The 18,093-nt window shown below is 41.2% G+C and overlaps 1 protein-coding gene and 2 pseudogenes across 3 annotated transcripts; all 3 read left to right on the forward strand.

Moving 5' to 3' along the window:
* Nucleotides 1-724: 724 nt before the first annotated feature.
* LOC147987349 (receptor-like serine/threonine-protein kinase SD1-7) lies at nt 725-9,424 on the forward strand (annotated as a pseudogene).
* LOC147987350 (putative disease resistance protein RGA4) lies at nt 3,474-5,466 on the forward strand (annotated as a pseudogene).
* A 1,738-nt stretch (nt 9,425-11,162) lies between the features above and the next one.
* LOC147987351 (G-type lectin S-receptor-like serine/threonine-protein kinase B120) lies at nt 11,163-15,508 on the forward strand. 3 transcript variants are annotated; one of them, XM_087545243.1, is made up of 8 exons: nt 11,248-11,469; nt 11,585-12,460; nt 13,282-13,380; nt 13,464-13,645; nt 13,817-14,027; nt 14,117-14,354; nt 14,501-14,651; nt 14,882-15,504. In XM_087545243.1, exons 1-8 carry the CDS (start codon nt 11,379-11,381, stop codon nt 15,179-15,181), a joined length of 2,148 nt encoding a protein of 715 aa, XP_087401369.1. In that variant the 5' UTR covers nt 11,248-11,378; the 3' UTR covers nt 15,182-15,504. The 3 variants fall into 3 exon arrangements, with proteins under 3 accessions (XP_087401368.1, XP_087401367.1, XP_087401369.1); XM_087545242.1 differs by having other exon boundaries at nt 11,163-12,460; nt 14,171-14,354; nt 14,882-15,508; XM_087545241.1 differs by having other exon boundaries at nt 11,163-12,460; nt 14,882-15,506.
* The last annotated feature ends 2,585 nt before the right edge of the window (nt 15,509-18,093 follow it).

Raw genomic sequence — 18,093 nt, forward strand, 5'->3', positions numbered from 1 at the left:
CAAAAAAACAAATACATGCAAAAAAGGGCTTTTTTTGTTGATTTTGGGGGCGGAATTTTGTCTTTTTTATGCAGCATATAATACAACATGTCATTGAACGAAATTTCACATGTACCTAGACCACATGCATGTATATTCATGTAAAAAAATCAAAATAATCCAATGCACCCGTGCACCAAAAGTCCGCTTTACTCATTGCTGGCTCTTTTTTGTGGGCGAGTCTACGTACGCGTCCACACCAGCTTACCTTTCTCCACATCTCTGGAGATATTCATCCGATACGACCGTAATTAGTACTGCAGCAAGCAAACCCACATGCCGTTACGTTTCTCCTGTCATCCTCTCAGTGTGGAGCGTAGACTATAATCTGGCCCCGTGGTGACGAATTTTCTTTGAGCGTGCAGCACAGTCGTTGGACTTTTGAGTCTCCAGCTTGCCGGTCGTCTGGCCATATGTGCTAGCTACATACGGTCTATGTCAATTGTCAACCTTGATGTATTCATCTATCACTTCTGCTTCGGTAGATCCTCATTAAATACATTAACGGTTGAGATTACCCCATACCCCCTCGTAATAAAGGGCACGATGGCCATTTTGAAAGTACATCACCTTCGAGTTTTTTTTGGAGTGCTCTGCTCTCTTCCCGGAAGGTAGGCCGTCTGTGCTATATATGGTCTATATCGACCTTGATGTTTTTATCCTTATCAACTAGTTCCATTAGTTCCAGTTTTGCCATCTTTCATCTATATCAGTGTCGGCGCAAGCAGCTATGCACTACGTCCCCATCTTCTTCCTCCTGTTCTTGAGTTCATTCTGCAAACCCGATGACCAGCTCACACTAGCAAAGCCGCTCACCGACCGCGACACTCTCATCTCCGAGAGCGGGGACTTTGCTCTGGGCTTCTTCTCCCCGAGAAGCTCCAACAAGAGTTTTTACCTTGGCATATGGTACCACAGCCTCCCGGGGCCACGGACTGTTGTGTGGATCGCCAACCGAGACGACCCAATCATCAACCCTTCATCCATGATGCTCAAGGTAACTAACAATTCTCGCATGGTATTATTTGACTCTGAAGGTCGTGATATTTGGATGGCAGCAAGCAATATCACTACTGGAGCGGCAGGAGCCTATGCAGTACTAAACAACTCGGGGAACTTTGTTCTCCGTTCGTCGAACAACATGGACATATGGCAGAGTTTTGATCATCCGACCGACACAATACTTCCAAACATGAGATTTTTGGTGAGCTACAAGGCACAAATCGTCGCACGCCTTGTTGCTTGGAAGGCCCCGGATGACCCATCTTCTGGGGACTTCTCATGCAGCGGCGACACAAGATCCCCAGACCTACAGTTGGTAACTTGGAACAAGGCTGGGTTATATTGTCGTATCATTGTGTTGGACGGTGTGTCGGTGTCCGGTGGCACACTAAACAACACTAGCTCCATCTCGTACCAAACAATTGTCACCTCTGGAGACGAGTTCAGTTACACGTTCACTGTCTCCGACAACTCACCGTTCAGGCACATGATGCTTGACTACACTGGCAAGTTGAAGAATCTAAGTTGGGACAATCGCTCTGCGTCGTGGATAGTCATCAATGAGCACCCCAATAGTGCTTGCGATCTCTACGCGTCTTGTGGCCCGTTTGGCTATTGTGACTTCACCGAGGCCATCCCAACATGTCAGTGCTTTGATGGGTTTGAGCCCGTCGACAGTAGTAACTCTTTTAAAGGATGTCAGAGAAAAGAAGCGCTGAAATGCAGCAAGAAAAGTCATTTCACGTCTTTTCCTGGAATGAAGGTTCCTAACATGTTCTTGCATATACGGAACAGAAACTTGGATGAATGTGCAGCTGAGTGCATCAACAATTCGTGTACAGCGTATGCTTATGCCGACTTGAGTAGCGGAGGTGCTATGGCAGACCCATCAAGGTGCTTAGTTTGGTCAGGGGAGCTTATTGATGCTCAGAAGGCAATCGGTAGCGAGAACCTGTACCTCCGACTTGCCAACTCTCCTGGTATTCGGTATTCCATGCCCTCTTTTTTTTACCTAGTCAGTAGTGTTTTTAATACTCTATTGCTAGTATATATATCAATACATATTTGACCCAAAAAATGTAGTACTATAAAAATAAGTTCCAAAAAAAATCTAAGCATACCATTTTCAAGATATCCAATCTAAATATATCAAGCAGTATCAGTAGTTAAAGTTTTAGAAGTTCCATATCCGAAACATCACGTTGTTTAGAACTGGAAGGAGTACATAAAAGGAATGCCTCTTAAAATTTCAGATTTTGGTATGGCAAGAATCTTTGGTGCAAACCAGAATCATGCTAACACAACCCGGGTCGTCGGAACATAGTAAGTAACTGGTGTACTAATAAACTCTTAGCGCTCTAGTTTATATGGTTTAGTATAGTTTGTTTTGTACATTCCTTGCTAACTTGTTGAATGTTTTAAATAGTGGTTATATGTCCCCTGAATATGCAATGGGAGGTGCATTTTCTGTGAAATCAGACACTTATAGCTTTGGGGTTCTTCTCTTGGAGATTGTTAGTGGCATGAAGATTAGCTCACCTCAGCTCAACATGGAATTTTGTAGCCTTATATCTTATGTAAGTATTGCATATTCACCATTGGCTCTTTGCCGAGCGTTTTCTAGCCGACACTTGGCAAAGGCAAGTCTTTGCCAAGTGTCCGTTTTCTGCCGAGTGCTTTTCAGCCACACTCGATTTAGGAGGGTCTTTGCCGAATGCACGACAGGATGCACTCGGAAATCACCTCAATCCCGGTAGTGAATATGGGAATTTTCTAATTAATCTCTCACCCAAACAATAATTTATTAACTTGATCATGACTTCCTACTATTGGTCAGGCCTGGAGATTATGGGAAGATGGAAAAGCTACCGAACTGGTGGACTCCTTCATTGCTGCGAGCTGCCCACTTCATGAGGTTGTACGGTGCATTCATGTGGGACTCTTGTGTGTCCAAGACCATCCAAATGATAGACCACTAATGTCCTCAGTTATGTTTATGTTAGAGAATAAAAGTGCACTCCAAAGCATCCTGTATACGTTGCTCTAGGTAATTATGAAGGTGAAGAAGTCAGGGAGGGAATGAGTTCAACAAATGAAATGAGTATGACAACGCTCAAGGGTCGTTAGTTTTTGCACAACTTGATGTGCATGAATTTTAGTGTACATCAGGAGTGGAGCTAGCATTAAAGCATTAGAACTATCTTTATTTGATTTGACCCAATGGTTTGGCAGAGGTGAGCCAATTAAGCATTTGTTTTGGCTGGGTCTCTGGTGTACATAGTTGTATGCTTTATGATTTACTCTCTAGATTCGAACTGAAGTGTTGCTTAGGCGGCTGCAATATTTGTGAGTCTATTGTACTAGAAGAGTTGTGAATAACAGAGTGGAGTAACCATTCAGGTCAGGAGGAGGCCTGCCTGGCTCCACCTATCATGGTCCTCGATGTTCAACCACGTAATTTTTACTGATATAAAAGAGTCATATTACAAAACATTTTAATCATCATCAATTCCTGTGACTATCACGCCCTTCGATTCGTCAAAAAAGTACTATGCGCTAAAATTCAGAATGCACTTCATCATTCACAGTTCACACAAATATTGTTGCCACATTAGTGTTAGATGACACGATATATAACAACCAAAAGTCAAAGGAGCCTTCAGCAACCAAGCATGGGTTTGTGTTTCTCAGGGGTACTCTGATATCTCTCTCTTGAGCAATGCGGTGTGGACTATTTGCTGAGAACTCCATTAAATGCTGCTGCAATGGGAGTGATTGTAGTAACCAATCGACATGATACAGTTTTGCATGCAATTGGGGTGGAAGATGTGCATCGAGTTGAACATTGATGCAATCGAGTTGCCAGAAGATACATGATGGGAGCTGCTTTGGAAGAGTGTGAACATTGATAAGGAAAGAAAATTGAAAACCTTCGAGAGATAGATGTGGTGGACTACCTCTCACAATCAAGGTTACTACTAGTGTCTTGTAACTAAATGGAAATCTGAGAAGGAGTGGAGAAAGGTTTTAAACAGAAGTGCTTGGTCTATGGGTAATCTTCCAACTGAGCTCAGAGGTGCTTTATATTCGAGTTATGATGATCTACCATGGCATTTGAAGCAATGTTTCCTCTATTTAGCCTCATATCCAGAAGATTGGCGCATATGCCATGATGATCTAATCAGGCTTTGGGCTGCTGAAGCTTTTGTGGAGGAGCATGATGAACAACTTCAAGAAGATACAACTGAAGAATATTACTCTGAGTTCATATATAAGAATCTCCTACAATCAGACCATTTACTTGCTGACCATAGTTGGTGCAAAATGCATGATCATCTAAGGTAGCTTGGTCAACATATGTCTGGAGAAGAAAGATTTTGTGGAGACCATCCGGGGATAAAACTTTGTCCAAACTAAGTTGTGTTTCAGTTGTCACTAACAAGGATTATATAGCACTCCCAATATGAACAAAGAGATGATTACATCGCCTTTTTCCTATTATAAGGGATCAAGTGTTGAGAATACAATTCTTAAGAGACTTCCATGCATTTGTGTTTTAGATCTGACTGGTTCATCTATTCAAAGCATTACAGATTGCATTAGAAGTTTGATCCACCTATGACTACTTGATCTTAATGATGCAAACATATCTTACCTTTTAGAGTCCATCGGTTCCCTCATAAATCTTCAGATAATAAACCTACAAAGGTGCAAAGCTCTGAACAGCCTTCCTTTGGCGCTCACTCAATTGTGCAATTTAAGGCGCCTAGTTCTGACTGTATACCAATAAATTAGGTTCTAGAAGGAATATGCAGATTAGAATTCCTCAATGGATAGAAGGATTTCCTATTAGTGGTGGAAGTGACAATGGAAAAACACAAGACGGGTGGAAGTTGGAAGGGTTGGAAGATCTCTCAGTCTCTCACAGCTAAGGCAGCTTGCGATTACCAAATTGGAAAGAGCAACTACTTGTACTATAGACTCATTGTTAACAGGCAAAAAATAATCTCACATATGAATCACATTCAGAAGATGCTGACAATATTGAGAATATCTTTCAGCAGTTAATCTCTCCACACAACCTGGAATATGTAGTTATTAATGGATTCTTTGGCCGGACGTATCTACATGGCTTGGCAACACCCACGTGTCTTCAGTTGTATACTTGAAACTCATAGACTGCAGTTCATGTGGGCATCTTCCACCAATTGGTCAGCTGCCCAACTTGAGATATCTGGAAATTGATGGAGTAATAGGGCTTACCAAGACGAGGACCGAGTTTGTGGACTGCGGGGTGCTGGTGCTAATCCCATGTCCAAGGATGCAGTTCTTGCTTTCCCCAAGATCAAAATGTTGAGGATACAGGATATGCCTAACTGGGAGGAATGTGTTGTAAAGTATAAGCGAGAGACAAATGACAAGTAGTAGAACCGTTGTTCTCATTGATAGGATTTGTTACAATATATACATGTATTAAAAATGTTCCTGATATATAGCGAAAATTTACAATGTGTATGAAAAAAGTACTCCCTCCGTCCCATAATATAAGAGCGTTTTTTACACTAGTGTGGTGTCAAAAATGCTCTTATATTATGGAACAGAGGGAGTAGTCATCAAATTTTCTTTAAATATTGCTGGTGTATATAGAAAATGTACAATTAAAAAGAAAAAAAACTGCATGTGGACTGTTAGATGCTCAAGGTCTGCTTCATCTTCTGAAAAATCTTAAGGTCTGGTTTCTATATATACGAGTTTTAATATAGTTAGGTGTATACTTAATGATATACTGCATGTGGACTGAGTTTCTTGGCTGGTGGTTATAATGTACACTGGAATGCTGTGAACTGAGATGTAATAAAACTGTTCTGTTTGAAACGAAGATATTCCTGTTCCGTGTACCGTCGCTATTATCTTTAGTTTGCTCATATGCTCAAATGAAGAAACATATTTAGATTGCTTTGATGCACTGCACTTCCGCAATATGTGTCAGATGTTTCAAAATCCTCTTGGCTAGCATCTCTTCCTGGAGTACTCTTGAAGGCTGGCACGGTCTGTGTGGACTGGATGTGGTGTTAATTCTGAAAGAAATTTAGCAGTTGATCAGCTGTATAGCAACCTGTGAATCAGTAATGCCAAGAAAATGTGCTACTGAAAACAAGATCGCTCATTGTGGCTATAGTTCTCACCTTGAACATTTCAGTTCTACTGAGACTACATGTTTGAGAAAACATTGCAAAAAAGTTGTTTGTTCATGTCACTAATTCTTCTATGTAGGTATGCTAGCATGTGCTCGATTCATTCAAATGTTGTAAAAGTCCCAGAAGGCACGACGCACCTCTTACGAGCAAGCAAAACAGACACAGCCAAAGATCAAGTTAGAATACAGACTGGTGAATCGTGATGCCGCCTGACTGCCTCGTTCTTCCCCACATTGGCTGGCTGACACCGCCACTGCGCCATCACCGCCTGAGCCTGACTGCCTCCGCCCCTTCGGTCTTCTGACCGCTTCTCTCGAAGGACTGGGTTGGGTCTTGGGTCCATACATAATCCTTCTTCGGGTGCTCCAACCGAAATGAGCGCTCTCCCAAGGCCAAGTGGTTCCTATCCTTCATTACTACCCTACAGCCCAGAGACAACAGAAGCTCTCTGTCAGTAATCACCCAACTGTTGTGAGATTGACGAGGCAGTACCAAACAACCATCAACTCTGGTGATGAGTTCTACTACATGTTCACAATCTCCGGCAACTCAACCTTCATGCGCCTAGTGCTTGACTATACCGGCAAGATCAAGTTTCTAAGCTGGAACAACCACTCATCATCATGGGTACTCATTGCTCAACGCCCGGGGACTGCATGCGACCTCTATGCCGCATGTGGTCCGTTTAGTTACTGTGACTTCACTCAGATAATCCCAGCATGCCAATGTCTTGATGGGTTTGAGCCCGTCAACCGTATTAACTTTTCCAGAGGATGTCGGAGAAAGGAAGGTTTGAAATGTGGCAAGCAAAGTCATTTCACGGCCATGCCGGGATGAAGGTCCCAGATAAGTTCTTGCACATACGGAATAGAAGCTTCGATGAGTGCGCGTCTGAATGCAGCCTAAACTGCTCGTGCACAGCTTATGCTTATGCCAACTTGAGTAGTGTCGGCGTTATGCCCGACCTGTCAAGAACCTATACGTCTGACTTGCTTATCACTAACTATGCCAGTGTATCTGATTAATTTGCAAGTGAGCTTGACATGATGTTTTGAATATTGACAGTCTTCATCATGTTAGTTCGACCATTATTGTGCTGTACAGTATGTACTAAAACCAGCATAACCTTAATAATATAAATGTATTTTTGACAAAGTCTAGGCATATCAGTTTCAAGTATCCAGTCTAAAGCTAGTATTGACATCTAATTACCTTCATGGATCCATCATGGTATGTATGCAAGTGATTTTTGAATCTCTGATTGGTTACAATTATGCAGCTAAAAAGAAGACAAATTCAATAAAGATTGTGATCCCAATCATAGCATTTATGTTTTCTACTGGCATGCATATCACTGGTCTGGATGTACAAATACAGAGGTAAAGTTACAAATGTCCTCTTATTTTTAACAGGTACATATTAGTGTTTTTTTAAACTATGGATCCCCAAACCACAAACGGAGAAAGAAGGAAAACCAGAAGAAATTGGCACTAGGATACTTTAACACATCCAATGAACTTCAAGGTGAAAATGCTGAATTTCCATTTGTTAGCTTTGAAGACATCCTTTCAGCAACAAATGGTTTCGCCGATTCCAACTTGCTTGGACAGGGAGGTTTTGGCAACATTTACAAGGTAGTACAAAGCTGTACTTACAGTAGTTTTTGATGGAAAAAGAAATAATCCTAATTTACATTTCAATTATTATTGGACTTCAGAAACTACCCTTGACTCTCAATCGTTTGGTTTATCAGACCGTCAAACTTCTACCAAAAAATTCTCCTGCCCCAGGTATGCACTGACCAAGAAGCTACCCAGATTTGGATGATGCAGCATATACGTGGACAAGTTAATGACTTGGGTATCTAACAACTAATTATTATTAATGCCATTTCTAACATAAGGCTTCGCTGACACAAGAGTTAATGCATGTCGAAGTGGATCCCAAATTAGTGAAATATGGCCTTTTTTATGCCAAACTATGCAAAGTGGTTTAGAATGGATTGGTGATTAGAACTAGATTTATATTTATATTTGAGGATGCACCGGAAACATATTCGCACGAAAAGGTAACAATAGGAGTGAAAAAGTTGGTTTCCAGTTCTTTCTTAATTTAAAAAATGTGCTCATGTAGGCAACATTGGGAGGAGGAAATGTCGTTGCTGTCAAAAGGCTTAGTGAGGGTTCTAGACAAGGTATAGCAGAGTTAAAAAATGAAGTAGTTCTAATTGCCAAACTGCAGCATAAGAACCTAGTCAGACTTCTTGGTTGCTGCATTCATGAAGACCAGCTTTGCTTCTTGCTGATCATGATAGATGCTTCACGAAAACATGTGCTCGATTGGTTAACACGGTTCAAAATAATTAAAGTAATATCAAGAGGCCTTCTTTATCTTCATCAAGATTCAAGGTTAACAATAATTCACAGAGATCTTAAAGCAAGCAACATCCTGTTGGACACAGAAATTACTCCCAAAATTTCAGATTTTGGTACGGCAAGAATCTTTGGTGCAAACCAGGACCAAGCAAATACTACCCGAGTCATTGGGACATAGTAAGTAACTGGTGTACTAACAAACGCTTACACAGCTGTTTTTATGGTCTAGTATAACTCGATTTGTACATTCTTGAGTTCTTGTTGAATGTTTTAAACAGTGGTTACATGTCACCTGAATATGCGATGAGAGGTGCCTTATCTGTGAAATCAGACACTTATAGCTTCGGTATTCTTCTCTTGGAGATTATTAGTGGCTTGAAGATCAGCTCACCTCAGCCATAAAGAACTCTTCTAGCCTTTGTCTCTTATGTGAGTACTGTGGAACATATTTCCAGTTAACACTCCCCCCCTTGCAAATATTAGTAACTTTTATCTTGAACTCGTTCTATTGGTCAGGCATGGAGATTACGGGAAGATGGAAAAGCAATTGGACTGGTGGACTCTTCGATAGTGGCGAGTTGCCCATTTAATGAAGTTCTAAGGTGTATCCATGTGGGACTCTTGTGTGTTCAGGACAATGCCAATGATAGGCCCCCGATGTCATCAGTTATGTTTATGTTAGAGAATGAAATCGCAGTCCTTCCGAAGCCAAAGCAACCTGTATGTTTTGGTATGAGTAATTATGGAGATGGACGAGCGGAGAGCATAGAGAATTCTGTAGATGCATCAAGTATAACAAGAAAAGTATAGCTAATCATATAGCTAATCCACCATGGAGGCAAGGCCCCCGATGTCGTTAAATGTTTTATTTTTTAAAGGTATAGCTAATCATATAGTTTATGATTTACTCTATCTGAACTGCACATTTCATATGTGGTTGTCATATACGTTCATTTGTTGTACAAGAAAAGCTGTGAATTACACAGATGCTGATCCACCATGGAGGCAAGGGGACACAACCCCCCTTTACTTCCATCCTAGTCCATGATATCTGTCTTACTGAATAATTATTATCCTCTTGGTAAAATAGTTTTTTATCTGACTATTATTATCAGAAACCATACATGATGTATGTCTTACTTCCATCCTAGTCCATGATGTATGTCTTACTGAATAATTATTATCCTCTTGGTAAAATAGTTTTTTATCTGACTATTATTATCAGAAACCATACATGGTAGAATGTCCTACCAAATATGATTAACAGCTTCCACGTTGTGAATGTGCGGGATCTGTATGTCGTAATACATTGCAAAACATTGTCACCGTAATCAGTTTGTGTAACCATTTTGCACACCATCAGATTTACAAGACAATTGCACAATAATATTTTAAAATGCACCTTCGGTTTTCACACCTCAATCAAGTAACAAGGAGCGATGACTCCACGGGTAGCACACGAGGCCGCACTGCCGCTGCAGCTTGGGTCAACATTTCTGGATGCAGTCGGTGTGCGTGTTCCACTGGGTGGGATGTTGTGGCCTGTCATCTTCTACGGAGCTCAGTGGCGTGGATTTGATGGCTTGCTGATATGCTTGTGTCGTTGAGCGGTGCTCCAGGGGAAACAAGTTTAGCCAGGCAGCGTAGCCATGTTGTACGGTTTTTTGCTCGGTTTTCTCTTAACCAAGGTATTATTTTTTTGAAACTGTAATCAACCAAACTTATTTAACTTTTCACCAACTTACTTTATTAACCGGTCATTTCTACTTCTTCACGTATAGAGAGCGCTCCTTCTAGTTGCTAAAAATAGTAATTCATGGGCTATAGGCGACCCCCTTTCACAGGCTCTGGTAACATCAAGCAATGAATTATCCCCTGTTCCAACGAGGGCGTGGTCAGGAGGTTTTCCGGGTCGCCCTCTGAAGCTGTCACTACTACAGTTTGAACTATTGGTAATAACGATTGTTCTTTGGGCATGTGTCATTGTTCAAGTCTTTGAGACTTATTTGCCTTCTCTCGTCCATCCGCCATTGCTAATCTAGGTCCCACAAAAGGAGCCATTTTCATCGCTGTCTCCATCAACTAGTCTCAAATCCAGACTTTGCCACTTTGATATCTTCAATTTCTTTGACTCTTTGATATATTCAGATCATTCGGTTTGTTCTTGGGCCCATACTCCTCCGTGCTGAGATGCCTTCTCATAACTCCATATGCAAGCACAGAAACAACACAGGCATACCACACTACCACACATGTTCGCTGTTCCAGTGTGGGTCAAGCTCACGACTAATCAGCCGGCTCTTTTGTGGTCAAAGCTGTGATGAGGTTTCCCTGTCGCCCTCTTACTCTAGACTCCAACTGGACTTGTAGCGACAAATTTTCTTTGCGCGTACAGCACCGTTGTTGAAGACTTTTCATCTGCTCTGCTCTCCTGCTGGCCAACCATCTGTACTATGGTCTATGTCGACTCTCATGTCTTTATCCATATCACTAGTCCCACTAATTCCAGATTTTGCCATCTTTCATCTATATATGTGTGACACTTCCGTCCCTTGGCACAAACGGATGAAGGAGGTGGCCTAATGGCTATGCTCTACATTCCCATCTTCTTCCTACTATTCTTGAGTTCATTCTGCAAACCTGATGACCAGCTCACACAAGCAAAGCCACTCACTGACCGCGACATTCTCATCTCCGAGAACGGGGTCTTCGCTCTGGGATTCTTCTCCCCGACAAGCTCCAACAAGAGTTTTTACCTTGGCATATGGTACCACAGCCTCCCCGGGCCACAGACTGTCGTGTGGATCGCCAACCGAGACGACCCAATCATCAACCCTTCGTCCATGGTGCTCAAGGTAACTAACAATTCTCGCATGGTATTATCCAACTCCGAAGGCCGTGATATTTGGATGGCAGCAAACAATATCACTACTGGGGCGGTAGGAGCTTATGCAGTACTACTCAACTCAGGGAACTTTATCCTCCGGTCTTCGGACGACCAGGACATATGGTTGAGCTTCGATCATCCGACCGATACCGTCCTTCCAAGTATGAGATTTTTGGTGAGCTACAAGGCACAAGTCATCGCACGGCTTGTTGCTTGGAAGGGCCCGGATGACCCATCTTCTGGGGACTTCTCATGCAGCGGTGACCCAAGATCCCCAGACTTTCAGTTGGTAACATTGAACAAGGCTACGATATATTGCCGTATCATTGTGTGGGACGGTGTGTCGGTGTCCGGCCGCACATTTCTAACCAACACTAGCTCCATCTTGTACCAAACAGTTGTCAACTCTGGAGACGAGTTCAGTTTCATGTTCACCCTCTCCGACAACTCACCGTTCGTGCGCCTCATGCTTGACTACACTGGCAAGTTGAAGGCTCTAGCCTGGGACAACCACTCCATGTCATGGACAGTCATCAATGAGCGCCCCAATAATGCTTGTGATCTGTATGGCTCATGTGGCCCGTTTGGCTATTGTGACTTCACCGAGGCCATTCCAACATGTCAGTGCTTTGATGGGTTTGAGCCTGTTGACAGTAGTAACTCTTTTAAAGGATGCCAAAGAAAAGAAGTGCTGAAATGCCGCAAGCAAAGTCATTTCACGTCTTTTCCTGGAATGAAGGTTCCTGACATGTTCTTGCATGTAAGGAACAGAAGCTTGGATGACTGTGCAGCTGAGTGCATCAACAATTGCTCGTGTACAGCGTATGCTTATGCCAACTTGAGTAGCGGTGGTGCTATGGCGGACCTGTCAAGGTGCTTGGTTTGGTCAGGGGAGCTTATTGATGCTCAGAAGACAACCGTTGGCGACAATATGTACCTCCGACTTGCCAATTCTCCTGGTATTCGGTGTTCCATGCCCTCTTTTTTTTATTAACTCCAAGTCAGTAGTGATTTTAATGCTCTATCGCTTGTTTAATAGATTTTTTCCACGTAAATAGGATGTGCTCACAAGTTACCACCAATATTGACGGGGACATGCACATGGACATGATTTATCATGCAAATACATAAAAAAATGAAGGTGTGAAAGTTATGTTGCTTATGACTGACTATTTAAGTGTGAAACTAATTTGTGTTTCACCTTAACATCATGTTTTAATACTGACACATGTTTAAAATGTAACTTTAACCATTGTTTTGCAATGTAATATACATATTTAACCCAAAAAGTTGTAATACTATAAAAATAATTCCAAACAATCTAAGCATACCAGTTTCAAGATATCCAATCTAAATATCAAGTAGTGTCAGCCGTTAAAGTTTCAGAAGTTTCATATCGAAAACATCACGTTTTCTAGAACTGGAAGGAGTACATATGGAAGGTCCTCTTGTTTAAATAAACAAGGCATTCCTTTTAACATCATTGTACAATTGCTAGGTTGTTCAATTACTGCATTGACAATTCTTTCCAGATTCCACGTCTTAACTTTCCCTTTAGGCCATAGCTAGTTACTGTTTTTCCTCTTGAATTAATAATAATGGCCAATTCATATTTGCAAGATCAACTTTTTTTTAAGAAGGTCAAATCTTTGATTTACAACTGGCCATGTATTCAGGTTATGAAATAATTATAGTCTAGGTGCCTAATTAGCTTCACAAATCCGTCATGGTACTTATGGAAGTTAATTCTGAATTTCTGATTGGTCGCATTTCAATGCAGTCGACAAGAAAACTGCTCCACTAAAGATTGTACTCCCCATTATATCATGTCTGCTATTATTAGCATGCATAGTCTTCAGCTGGATGTACAAATATAGAGGTAAAGTAACAAATAACGTCTTCTTTTCGACATATTACATTAGTGCAAGAGTTAAGAAAAAGAGTTCATGTCCTAATCAACAGGCAAATGGGGAAAGAAGAAAAACCAGAAGAAACTGATGCTAGGATACATTAGCACATCTAACTCACTAGAAGGCAAAAATACGGAATTTCCATGTTTTAGCTATGAAGACATACTTTCAGGAACTAAGTCGTTTGCGGATTCCAACTTGCTTGGACGTGGAGGTTTTGGCAAAGTTTACAAGGTAACATGATGGGCTAGTCTTGTCATTCGATGTACAAAGAAACAATTTTAGAGTTGAGAAGTACCCCATGGGCTCAATTGAAGAACACATTTCTTCATGTAAAAATGTTACACATAGGTTCGAAAAAGTTAGTTTCCATTTTTTGCTCATTGAAAAAGTTCTCTCATGTAGGGCACACTGGAAGGTGGAAATGAAGTTGCTGTCAAAAGGCTTAGTAAGAGTTCTGGACAAGGTACACTGGAGTTCAAAAATGAAGTAGTTCTCATTGCAAAACTACAGCACAAGAACCTAGTTAGACTTCTCGGCTGCTGCACTCATGAAGATGAGAAGTTATTGATCTACGAGTACTTAGCTAACAAAAGTTTGGATGCCTTTCTTTTTGGTATGTGCTAGTTTGTTGATTACATACATTTTTTACATTAACCAAAATTATTCATGATGGCTTGTTTCCTTTTATATTGACCATGAAAGATCATGCACGAAAACATGTGCTCGATTGGTTGACACGGTTCAAAATAATTAAAGGAATAGCAAGAGGCCTTCTTTATCTCCATCAAGATTCAAGATTAACAGTAATTCACCGAGATCTCAAAGCAAGCAACATTTTGTTGGATATGGAAATGACTCCTAAAATTTCAGATTTTGGTATGGCAAGAATCTTTGGTGCAAACCAGAATCATGCTAACACTAGTCGGGTCGTCGGAACATAGTAAGTAACTAGTGTACTAATGGACTCTTAGCTCTCTAGTTTTATATGGTTTAGCATAGCGTAGAAATTACTGGTGTACTAATGGACTCTTAGCTCTCTTATTCCAGTTACTTAGCTTATAGTTACTTGTTGAATGTTTTAAACAGTGGTTACATGTCCCCTGAATATGCCATGGGAGGTACATTTTCAGTGAAATCAGACGCTTATAGCTTTGGGGTCCTTCTCTTGGAGATTGTCAGTGGCTTGAAGATCAGCTCAGCTCAGCTCAAAATGGAATTTGGTAGCCTTATATCTTATGTAAGTGCTGTGTAATCACTACCGGGATATTTGCTGCGTGTTTTCTAGCCTTGTCGAGTGTCCATTTTCTGCAGCACTCGGTTTAGGAGGGCCTTTGCCTAGTGCCCGACAGAAATCACTCAGCAATCACCTTGATTCCGGTAGTGAATATGGGGAATTTCTAATTAATCTCTCCACCCAAACAATATATTTAGTAACCTGATTGCAACTTCATGCTATATATTGGTCAGGCCTGGAGATTATGGGAAGATGGAAAAGCAACTGAATTGGTGGACTCCTTCATTGCTGCGAGCTGCCCACTTCATGAAGTTGTACGATGCATTCATGTGGGACTCTTGTGTGTCCAAGATCATCCAAATGATAGGCCACTAATGTCCTCGGTTATGTTTATGTTAGAGAATGAAAGTGCAATGCTTCCACCTCCAAAGCATCCTGTATACTTTGCTCTAGGTAATTATGAAGGTGAACAAGCCAGTGAGAACACGAGTTCCTCGAATGCAATGAGTATCACAATGCTCAAAGGCCGTTAGTTGGTGTATAACATAGTGTGCATTGAACTTTTTGTACATCAGGGGTGGAGCCAGTAGAGTTGGGTTCATCTAAACTGAATTACCTTGTATACTCTAGTACTAAATCACTTATTTGAATTATGTTTATTTGGGTTGACCCAATAGTTTGGTACAGGTGAGCTAATTAAGCATGTGTTTTGGCTTCACCCCTGGTGTACATAGTTGTATACTTTATGATTTACACTCTGAACTGAAGTTTTGCTTAGGTGGTTGCAATATTTGTGAGGCTATTGTAGTAGAAAAGTTGTGAATAACAGGGTGCAGAAACCATTCAGGTAAGGAGGCCGCCTGCCCGGCTACCCCTATCACGGTCCTCTACGTCCAACCACATTGTATTTTATTGATAGAAGAGTTTTATTACAAAACACTTTAATCGTCATCAATTCTTGTAACTATGTATCATGCCATCCCATTCGTCAAAAAGCTACTATGCACTAATTCTGAATACACTTCGGCATTCACACTTCAAACAAATATCGTTGCCACATTAATGTTAGAAGAAAAATCCAAATGTGTATGGATATATACCTCGACGGAGTTTTTTTTTTGACGTGTCGACGGAGGTTCTTGGCTCAAGCGGGTCCATGGAGATCCCGGAGTGCTAATAAGCCGTTTCGGATAACTTGGCTTAACCAGATATTGCCATAATTAATGCCGCAGCAAGCAAACCCCACATGCTGCCGTAAGGTTTCCCACTCTAGACTCCAATCACTACCCAAACTGTCCGGTTCCTCGAGGCATGGACCGGCAGCTCAATGAGGGGCGGGGGGGGGGGGGGGGGGGGGGGGGGAGTGTGCACACGTGGTGGTTTTTCCAGCACCTTCAATCTCCGGTTGCCTTCCATCTTTTTTTATCAAAATCTGATACACGATGCAGTATAGTGGCATGCTCAAACATGTAACCACTTTTTTTTAAGAAAATATAGCAGTGCCACTATCCAGCTTTCAAATGTGGAGGCTGCCACTAACTTTGTTGAAATTGAGATAAAAATGGATAGGCCTCAATTGAGTATTGAGATATGGACTTGCACAGAGACAACAAAGGTTGATGAATTTCAAATGAATAAATAAATAAGAAAAAGGCAAAAGGAAATAAAGAAAAGGGACATGGAAAAAGAGAAAATAAGAAAATACAGAAAAAGGAGTATCACAACCCCCCCCCCCCCCCCCCCATATGCAGATGCACACATGGCGCAAAAAAATGAGTTGCCCTAAACAAAAAGCAAACAATGTGAGTGGTTGTGTAAAGGGGTGAGTCCCTTAGTATTTCACAATTGATCCTCTTTCCATTTCCGATCCGCAAATAAATCACACGCTACAAACATAGAAAAGACAACCCACAACTTAGCTAAAGCCCACGATACGGGAACTAAAAATCCAACACGGCCCAACAGTTTTCCCACGAGCGTGGCCGTGCAGGGATCAACAACGAAGCCACACAAGAAAGAGAGCAACACGAATCTTGGTGTTTTACATCGTGCGATTGAGCAGTTAGATGTGGCATAAGTAACTCTCATCTAGATGTGATTTAGCAAAATTATTTGTGCAATGACCATGGACGCATTTTTTGGGAAGCGTGTGCCACTGAATATGCTTAGGATGGTAGAAGGGTTAGAATACAAAAGCAAATCACAAGTTCAACGCTAGCAACTAAAATGCAAATTGATAGTAGAGGTTTTCGATAGGTGGTGTTGACATTTCTACTATTCCGATCCATTCAATCCCATCTTCTAGAGAACTAGGTTGGCAAGGAAGGTGAGAAAGGTGACAAAGTTTGATGGTCAAAAATATTGGTTGCTTTATATTTGGTATTTTGCTCAAAAGGTAGCATTGGTGGTTTATAAAAAAAGTACCATGGTACCAATATTTTGGTTAATCTTATCAAGGTATAGATAGAGTAATCTCTCCGAATTTTGTATTCTTTTTCATAGCAACAGATAGCGTAGTTGCTTTGCAATGTGGCATAACGGGATAATTGCCAAATGGTGAAAGGAGTGGCTTTTCACCAAAGGAGTAAATGTCAACCTCTTGAATTCTTGTTGGTATAAGTTCTTGAATTAAGTAGGTGGGGTTAGTGACCAATAACAAGCCAAGAATTTAAGGGGAGCATCCAAAAACATGTGGAGCTAAAATATGGTGGTGTGAGTGGACGAGGATGGTCCACTGTTCAAATTAACCCAATAGTTTTACTAGAGGTCAAGTATGGTAGTAGAAACATCTCCACATTTCATGAATTTCTCAGCTCAAATGAGCAGGAAAGGGGAATTACTTTTGATTAGGAAATATCGCATTAGATATAGCAATATGTTTTTGCAAATATAGATTCTATATGCATTTGGGAGCTACTGTGATTTCTTTGTATAATCTTGCAAGCAAAGGAGACGAGGGTTCCTCTGTAAAGCCAAGGCTAGGGTTTAATATTTCAATAAATTAGAATATGTTTTTTGGATGGCTATGATCAAGGTAGGTGAAAACCAAGGATATTCAAGGATGGAATGAAAATATTTGTTGTGATGAAAACGTAAATATGCCATGTTCCATATTGTCATCCACCTTAACCAAGAACAAAAACAAAAAGATATGAAAGGAAAACAGGACAACAATCACAAACATTATTACACAGCTTCTCGTCTTTTACGGAGTTCGGAAGGTTTCCATTTTGGTTCTAGCCTCTCTTTCCAGCTGCATGGATTTGATGGTTGCAGTGCTCCTTGCCGATGTGCAGGCATCATTGGGCGGGCTCCGGTTGGCCATGCTGTACGGGGTTTTGCTCGGGTTTTCCTTAATTAACCAAGCTCGTGTTACCTTATTAACCGTCAATGCTACTCCCACTTAATGAATAGGAAAAGCTTCTACCAGTTGCTCGGAAAAAAA

This window comes from Triticum urartu, chromosome 2A (assembly GCF_056163025.1).
Source record: "Triticum urartu cultivar PI428250 chromosome 2A, HENAU_Tu73, whole genome shotgun sequence".
NCBI classification, from domain to species: Eukaryota; Viridiplantae; Streptophyta; class Magnoliopsida; order Poales; family Poaceae; genus Triticum; species Triticum urartu.

Coding starts and splice junctions, on each gene's coding strand:
- LOC147987351 (XM_087545241.1), top strand. CDS start 11,197: ATGGCTATGCTCTACATTCCCATCTTCTTCCTACTATTCTTGAGTTCA. Junction 13,381..13,463: donor CTGGATGTACAAATATAGAG/GTAAAGTAACAA, acceptor CCTAATCAACAG/GCAAATGGGGAAAGAAGAAA. Junction 13,646..13,816: donor GTTTTGGCAAAGTTTACAAG/GTAACATGATGG, acceptor TCTCTCATGTAG/GGCACACTGGAAGGTGGAAA.